A 7,932-nucleotide genomic window follows, 5' to 3' on the forward strand; every position below is an offset into this window, starting at 1 on the left:
AGACTTTCTGGGATATCTCCTTTCCAAGCACATTTATTTTACAACAGGTGAGCCATATGCGTTTTTTGTCCTTTGCAGGTCAGGAGGTGGCTGTCCTTTCAGGGTGACATAATTGGGGTTTTTCAGGTTTGGGTATAGTCCTGGAAAGCTTGGCTCACCCGCAGGCTCCCACTTGAGCTTTTAATGCAAGTGGGGATGGAGGTGATGAGGATGGAGATCCTCGCCCACACATTGCGCTGGGTTGGTAGCAGCTGAGTGTCCAGAGCTATCGGGGCTGGTAGTGGAACTTTTAAAGAGAAAATTACATCTGGGGTACTACAAGATCAGCAGATATGCTGGCCAAAAGAAACAAAGGAACAGCAGAGAATCTGCAGCTACAGTTTCCCTGGACTGACAGATTTAAGGAAAGCGAAGGCACAATATCTGCTGTTCTCCTTAGCAGCCATCATTTGTTTCTCTCCACATCTCCAGACCTAACACTAGATACTAGCAACAAAGTCAGATCTTTATATATACAAATGCTCGGGATGCTGTCAGAAGGGATTTGTTCAAGGTTCAGGCCTGTGCAGGCGATGTGCATGTGCTGCTTGCGTCGCTGTTTGCGTTATAAGTTGCACGTGTTGCTGTCAGAACCGACGTGAGTACAGGAGCTCGCTGAGTGAGGTTGTGTTCTTCTGTCTCCTCCTCTGTGCAGGACTCAGACCTGAATAGCAACGTTCAAGAATGGAGCTCGTTGGCTCTCCCTTAATGGCGACCTATGCCCACCCAAAATCAACACCTACCAAGTTCCTGCCTGCCATCAGCACCATGGCTTCGAGCTACAAGAACCGTTTTCCTTACTACCCCTTGCCCCAGAGCTTCAGCCTCCCCTGGTTGCCCAGCGCCTACTACAAGACAGCTGGCATCAACCCAACCTTGGCTCCCATTTCCAAAAGCTCCCCAGGGTTGACCCCCAGCAAGATGCTTCCTTTTGTTTCCAATAGAACAACCCTCTTCACCCGCTACACCCCTGACGACTGGTACAGGTCCAACCTGACCAACTACAAAGAGTCGGAGGCTTCCCGGCACAACTCCGAGCGTCTGCGAGTCGATACCTCCCGCATGATTCAGGATAAATATCAGCAGATAAAGAAAACCCAAGTAGAAAGCACCAAAAACCTGGGAGAACGGGTCAACAACATTGAATTTTGGAGATCGGAGCTCTGCCATGAGCTGGATGAGATGATCGGGGAGACCAACGCGCTCACAGACATGAAGAAGCGGCTGGAGAGAGCCTTGGCCGAGACGGAGGCCCCTCTCCAGGTGAGGACCCTGGCCGGTGGGCTGCAGGCTGGAGCCTTCTGCTGAAACATCTGCAGCCGTTCAAACGGCTAATTAACTTTCATTGCAGCTTCGTAACGTCTAGAAAGTTTTTATTAAGAGACCATTAGTTAAGTTAGTCATAAACAAATCCCTCGCCATCTGCTGCATCCCCTCTTAGCACATGCTGAGCACATCAGAACAGTATTTGCTTAACCAAATATTTTTATAAACGGTGTATCCAAAATCCTGCTTTGGGAGACAAAAGCTCGTGTCTTACTCCGGGGCTCTGGTGAGGTCAAGGCTGCCACAGGTCTCTGCCTTCAGCTGTGGTTGCACCAGGGACATGTGTGCTCCCTCATCTTGATATAATGCTGATGTTGCAGCTTGGTTGCCCCTTGTCAGCCAAACCAGCTGCCCCAGGAACTTTTTTCCTTGCTGTCATCTCTGTGCCCACCTATAATTTCTTTTCTGACGTTACTTGAGATGGGGACCGTCCCCACAGGGAGCCCTGCCCTGGCAGCCAGCAGTGATGGCGTGTTCCCAACAGGTCACTCAGGAGTGCTTGCTGCACCGGGAGAAGAGGATGGGCATCGACCTCGTCCATGATGACGTGGAGAAACAGCTCTTCACGGTAAGCTGGGCAACTCAGGTCGTGGCTTAAAGCTATTTTTACCTAAACAGCCCTAAACAGGTTTTGCAGCCTTGTTCCTTAACTGGCTCCTTGGTGCTGGTGAGGTGCTAAATTCTTCAATCCCGCAGCATATCGGGATCCTCTGTCCCTCCTCCAGCAGTTTGGAGCCTCTCCTGCCTTTCCAAGCCCTGGAAGAACAGGATCTGTATGGATCTAGATCACATACGTATGGTATAGCTGTAGATCTGTATCACATACATATGATACAGCTGTATATCTGTATCACATACACACATCTCTATCTATACATCACATACAGATATGGAGAGGGCAGCGTGTGCCTGACAGCTTGCCTGGTTTTCCCAAATATATTACTTTGGCTAATAAAAGATATTACACCTAGCCCCAGCTTTGCTTTGCTCCGAGCAGCGTGGCCGCAGTAGGACGGCTGCTATGTGTGCTCGAGCGATGTATTTTATAGAAGTCGTAAAAATGTGCACTCCTGCCTGCCTTTATATGGGCTGCTTTAAATTAGGAATAAAAAGCAAACACGGCAAGAGCTGGCACAGAAGGTGGGATGCTAATGCAGGGTACAGGAAAATACAAGTGCTGCAAAGGCATCGGGAAACTGGGAAGGGAATTGCAGCCCCTGGGACTGTGAATCCTCTGCTCTGTGAGATTTTTTCTTATGAGTCAGGTCCTAAAAAATTAGAAGATTAGTTTTAAAAGCTTTTAGGAAAATAATCAGAGCTGGTATCTCCATAATGGTGTTTTGGGTTTTATGAGTTTGGGACACATTTATGCTGTGCTTTTCAGCTGGCTCCTGCAGACAGGAGGGCTGAAAAGTTACTGGGTTTGGAGCGTTAATCGCTGCCTCCAGTAACTGGGCTTTCACAAGCTGCCTCCAGTAGCTGGGGTTTCACCGGCGCGATGGGTTGGTGCTGAAGGCTGAGAGCAGCATGTGTCCTCCTCCAGCAGAGCTGAGCAGTTCGGGCAGTGACTGGGGATTGACACCAAAGCAAAGGCCATCTCCTCTTGTCCCAGACGTACGGGATTTCTCCTGGGGGAGAGAAAGCTTTTTGGGAGCGAAAAGGGCAGATGCTGATTTGGGGATGGGGGCGTCCAGGGAAGCACTGCGCCTGTTGGTCCCAGGTCAGGATCTGTCCCTGTCCACGCGGTGGAACTAACCAGCACTTGTCACTGTCCAGATGAAAGAATATTTATCAGCCCACCCCAAAAGTGAATCCAAAGGCCACAGCTGTGGCTCCAGGACCCTCTGGTCCCCTCCCGGTCGCTGCATGAGGGGATGCCCTGGGGTTGGGGGACGCTTTCTCCACTCGCTGCCCCTTTGCTTTGGGCAGACAGACAAGCAGGAAAGTTCTTGCTGTGGGCAGGGCTGGAGAGGCCCGAGGGGATGAGTGTGACGGGGACAATCAAGGATGGAGGCTGATGGGGTCATGCTTTGCCTTTGCCCAGGAGGTCGATGTCATCAGGTCCTGCCAGGAGCGGATGCAGCGGTACCTGGACAAGGCGAAAGCCCAGCTTGCGTAAGGAGGGCTCCTTATCTCCTTCTGCGGGGCTGACGTGCCCTTGCAGTTGCAATGTGGACCCCCAGCAGATCCCTGCCTCTGCCCACACCCCGTGGGTGTCAAACCCCTGCAGGCTCCCTGGGAAGTGGGAGCACGTCGCTGCCCCGGTGGGAGCTGCGGGGGAGTGGGAGGATGGGGAGGGAACTGTGCCACCCCTCCGTCCCCAGTGACGGCCGTTTTTGGGGTGTTGAAGGTCCAGCAGGGCGGCCCAGCATGAGCTGGAGAGGGACCTGGCCAACAAGCAGGCAGCCCACCGCATCGACGACAAGTGCCACCACCTGAGGAACACCTCCGACGGCATCAGCTACTACCGAGGGGTGGAGCGGGTCGATGCCACGTGAGTGCATGCCGGGCAGCGCCAGCACCGAGCCATCCCCGGGACGCAGGGTCCCTGTCCCTGGCAGGGAGCGGGTTGTCCCCAGCCTGCTGTAAAGGCATGAACATCCCTGGAGTGAGCAACCTGGTCTAGTGGAAGGTGTCCCTGCCCATGGCAGGGGGTTGGAGCTAGATGATCTTTAAGGTCCTGTCCAACACAAACCATTCTGTGATTCTATGTCACATCCATCGTGCCTGCACACACCCATCTTGGAGGGACCATTTCTCTCTGCTCACCATAAAGGGAGCACAACCCTCTGCTTTCTGCTGGATGCCCGACATCCAGAGGGTGAAAGCAAGTCCCACTCAATTAAACATTATCTATGGTTTCAGAGATCAGCCCGAAAATGAATTTGGTTCAGCACCTCTGCACAGCTCGTGCAGTTTACACATATTTTCAAAGATGTGTCAGTGCTTGCCTGAGTGCTGAGCATTGATGTAAAGTCTGGGGAGGTTCACTCCTGCATGGAGAGGGCCTGGCAGGGAGCCAAAATGACACAGAAAAGAAAGAAATAGTAGAGCATGGTTCTGGGATAGAATTCAGCTGCTTTTGGGTGCCAGGAATTTGGCTTTGACTCTGCAGTAAATGAATGGTGACCTAAGGCAGTGCTCACAGAGAGATGCCTGAAGTGGCAAAGGGCTGAGGGAATAAATCTGCTGCTTACAGATGCGTGCAGTTTATGGGGGGGCATAGATGGATTCAGTTTTTCTAATGTTGGAATAATTATTCACAGTCGAGCTCAGACATATTTAGACAGGCAAACGAATTGCAAAGGATTGATGCTAAAATTCAGAGGGGGGTAAAATGTGCCGAGGATCAGCATGTTTTAAATGGAGCTTATGTGGTATTTAAGTCTTTTGTTGACCTTGTTCGGGACTGCTGCACAGGCGTGAGCTTCATCCCAGCTGCACAGACAGAGAATCGAGTATTATCTTCTGCTCGTTCAGTTGAGTATGAAACTGAGATAAGTTCTGAGCAGAGTGAATTGACGCAACCTGCGTGTTGTCTCGAGACTGTGAATCACTTGGCACTTCAGTGCCTCAAACATGTAAATATAAGGTCTGATTAAAATCTCTTATTTTTCTGGGGAGATCTTTTCTTTGTCTGAGCTTTTTTAAGTGTCGCAGTTGCCTTCATGAACATGTCATCGTTTGATAAGCCTTACTGAACAAATGGTGTCCAGATGTTTCACTTTCGTGTGGTCAAATTAAGAGCGTAGATTTAATCTAGATTTAATCTCCATTTAATCCACGCTGCTCTCTGGCAGGGTCCATGCCTGCCCACGTCCAGCAGCACGGGCTGACTGGGGGCCTCTCCTTTTCCCCCACCAGCATCTCGGTGCCGGAGTCGTGGGCCAAGTTCACGGACGACAACATCCTCCTCTCCCAAAGCGAGCGGGCGGCCTCCGCCAAGCTGCGGGACAACATCGAGAACCTGCTGGTGGTGACGGCCAACGAGATGTGGCGCCAGTTCAATAGCGTCAACGTCGCCTTCACCAACCGCATCGCTGAGACGGCCGACGCCAAGAACAAGATTCAGACCCACCTGGCCAAGGTAGCCCGAACCCCTCCCTTCGGGTGGGACACCGTCACTTCCCAGTGACACCTCCGAAGGGGGACCCTCCACGTAGACCTGGCCCAAGCAGAGGAACGGTCACCACAAGAAGCTGGTTGTAGTGTCATTTTCTGTTTGAAACTCCAAGTATTGGGGACTTTCTCCTTGGAGCAGGATGGGTTGGCACTGTCATTTCATCCCAGAGGATGGTGTATTTTGCTAGTCCATCCTAGCTGCTAGCCTGGCAGCACAGGGATTTCCAGCAGAAAATGCCAATGCTGGTTTCATCTCTGGATACTTACTTGACAAGTGCTGGCTGTCCTGCAGAAAGTCTTCACTGGGATGCCTACTGGGGGGTTCACAGGCTCACTTCTCCTCCAAGAACGTGCTTTCAGTCTCAGTGCTCTGTTTGCTGCCCAGGTGTCCTCTGTCCGAGTAGGGGAAGTGGAGATCAGTGGTGGGCACCTGGCTTGGGCTGGTGGGTCTCATGGAAAGCTTCCTGAAAAGCGCTCGACACGGTATTGATTGACAGAGCGGAGACTGGGCTTGCAGCACTGCAGGTTGATGCCACGTCCCTAAATGAAGCGCCGTTAAAAACCTTCCCTCTGTTAGCTGCTGTTGATGGATGGTCACTTCCTGCAAGCAGTAATGTTGGGAAGCTGGTCATTCAGTAGATCCATCATTGCTCCGAAACCTTCTCTCATGTGACAGCAACAGCAAAGAGAGGCTTTTCCCTGCAGAGAAATCGCCGCTGGATCTGTGCCTCGATACGTGGCAGAGTGACAGCGTCTGAGCCCAGGCTCCGCTTATTGAACTTGGTTTTTTTCTGCAGACAGACAGGAGAAAAGGGTAATGATGTGGTCACTGGAGAATATGTTTTTTAATTTATGCCTGTGTTTCTTTTTCATGCCAGACACTGCAGGAAATCTTCCAGATCGAGATGAACATCGAAGCCATCCGAAAAGCCATTCGGGACAGCGGGCCTCCGTTAAAAGTGGCTCAGACCCGGCTGGATGAGCGCACACGGAGACCACAAGTGGAGCTGTGCCGGGACCCTGCCCAGCTCCGGTGAGGCCAGAGCGCAGGGCTGGGGGGGTCCTTGGGGAGTCACTGGTGGTAGCACTCAGGAGCATCACTTGATGACAAAATTATCCTTTACACCATGGCTGGGTACAGCCTGATCATAGAATCGTTTAGGTTGGAAAAGACCTTTAAGCTCATCAAGTCCAACCGTTAACCCAGCACTGCCAAGTCCATCACTAAACCATGTCCCCAAGTGCCACAGCTGATGCCACCCTGCAAGGGGCTGGATTTTTCCACCTTGGGTAAACATCATGCTCTCTCCTGCTGGTTTCCCGGTGGCTGGACGTGCACAGGTTGGAGGGATAAGCCCTTCACTCCGACAGGCTCATGTTGAGGGCACTTAGGTCTTTCTTTTTGGGTAACTGCAAGAAACGGTGCAGCATATGGAGAGCTGGTGAGGGCTGTCCTCCCCTCCCCGGGGACACTGGAAATCTTTCAAGACCATAGTGAGCCCTTTGGGATTGCACCCCGAGGGGCCGTGGAGAAGTTGAAAAGCAATTGAAACCCAACCCCAGAGCCCGTTCAGCATCCCCCATGCCATTGGTTTTTCCATCCTCCACTCGTTTCCCGGTCACTTCTAGCCTCTCCCAGCCGTCCTGTTCTGCTGCGTGTGCATCCGTGGGTGTGGGCAGGACCCTTGCCCAGGAGGGGGAACCAACAAACCCGCAAACCCAAACAGGAACAGGGAACCACAGCTGCTTAGTCCTTTTCTTGGTGGCATGAGCTGCCCCGTGAGATGCGGCTGCTCATTGCCAGAGCCTTAGAGCCAGGCTTAACCGTGCCTCCCCGCTGAGGTCCGGAGCAGCTCTGCCTGTGGCTTTCCCACAATTCTTCCAGAAATGGGGGGTCCGAGTTCGTCTGAGCCCACTGAAGGGGGAAATCCTGCGCCCCAGGGACCTGTCAGCAGCACTGTGCGTAAAACCACCCCCAGGATGGGACTGTTAACGGGGGTTTCTTGCTGTTTTCCAGCCTTGTCAACGAGGTCCATGAAATCGATGAGACAATCCAGAGCCTTCAGCAGCGGCTGAGGGATGCTGAGGACACGCTGCAAATGCTGGTTCATGCCAAGTCGGTCCTGGAGCATGACCTGGCTGTCAAAGCCAACTCGCTCTTCATCGACCAGGAGAAGTGCATGGGGATGCGCAAGACCTTTCCCACCACCACGCGGCTGCTGGGCTACGTCTAGGCTGGGCTCAGCTGAGCTCAGCACTATCTGTTGCAGGATGCATTCCCCGTTTTGCAAAGATGCATTCCCAGATTTGCTAAGATGCTTTGAAAATACATTATTGTATTTTCTCTTCCTGATGAAAGCCCTGAGCAGAAATTAAATGAGCACTTTGTGTATTACATGGTCTACCAGGATTCTTTTTTTCCTCTGTTTTTTTTTTTTCTTTTTT

The 7,932-nt window shown here is 52.0% G+C and overlaps 1 protein-coding gene across 1 annotated transcript; it reads left to right on the forward strand.

Moving 5' to 3' along the window:
- The first annotated feature begins 723 nt into the window (after window positions 1-723).
- TEKT3 (tektin 3) lies at window positions 724-7,721 on the forward strand. Its single transcript, XM_010087183.1, has 7 exons — window positions 724-1,302; window positions 1,850-1,933; window positions 3,410-3,480; window positions 3,716-3,859; window positions 5,230-5,452; window positions 6,366-6,520; window positions 7,505-7,721. The coding sequence occupies exons 1-7, from the start codon at window positions 724-726 to the stop codon at window positions 7,719-7,721; spliced, it is 1,473 nt and encodes a 490-aa protein (XP_010085485.1).
- Window positions 7,722-7,932: the final 211 nt, after the last annotated feature.

This window comes from Pterocles gutturalis, unplaced genomic scaffold, assembly GCF_000699245.1.
Source record: "Pterocles gutturalis isolate BGI_N339 unplaced genomic scaffold, ASM69924v1 scaffold12306, whole genome shotgun sequence".
Lineage (NCBI taxonomy): Eukaryota > Metazoa > Chordata > Aves > Pterocliformes > Pteroclidae > Pterocles > Pterocles gutturalis.

Excerpts from the sequence above, each read along its gene's own strand:
- TEKT3 (XM_010087183.1), top strand. The coding sequence starts at position 724 with ATGGAGCTCGTTGGCTCTCCCTTAATGGCGACCTATGCCCACCCAAAA. Across the intron at positions 1,934-3,409 it reads TGGAGAAACAGCTCTTCACG|GAGGTCGATGTCATCAGGTC; the intron begins GTAAGCTGGGCA and ends GCCTTTGCCCAG. Across the intron at positions 5,453-6,365 it reads TTCAGACCCACCTGGCCAAG|ACACTGCAGGAAATCTTCCA; the intron begins GTAGCCCGAACC and ends TTTTCATGCCAG.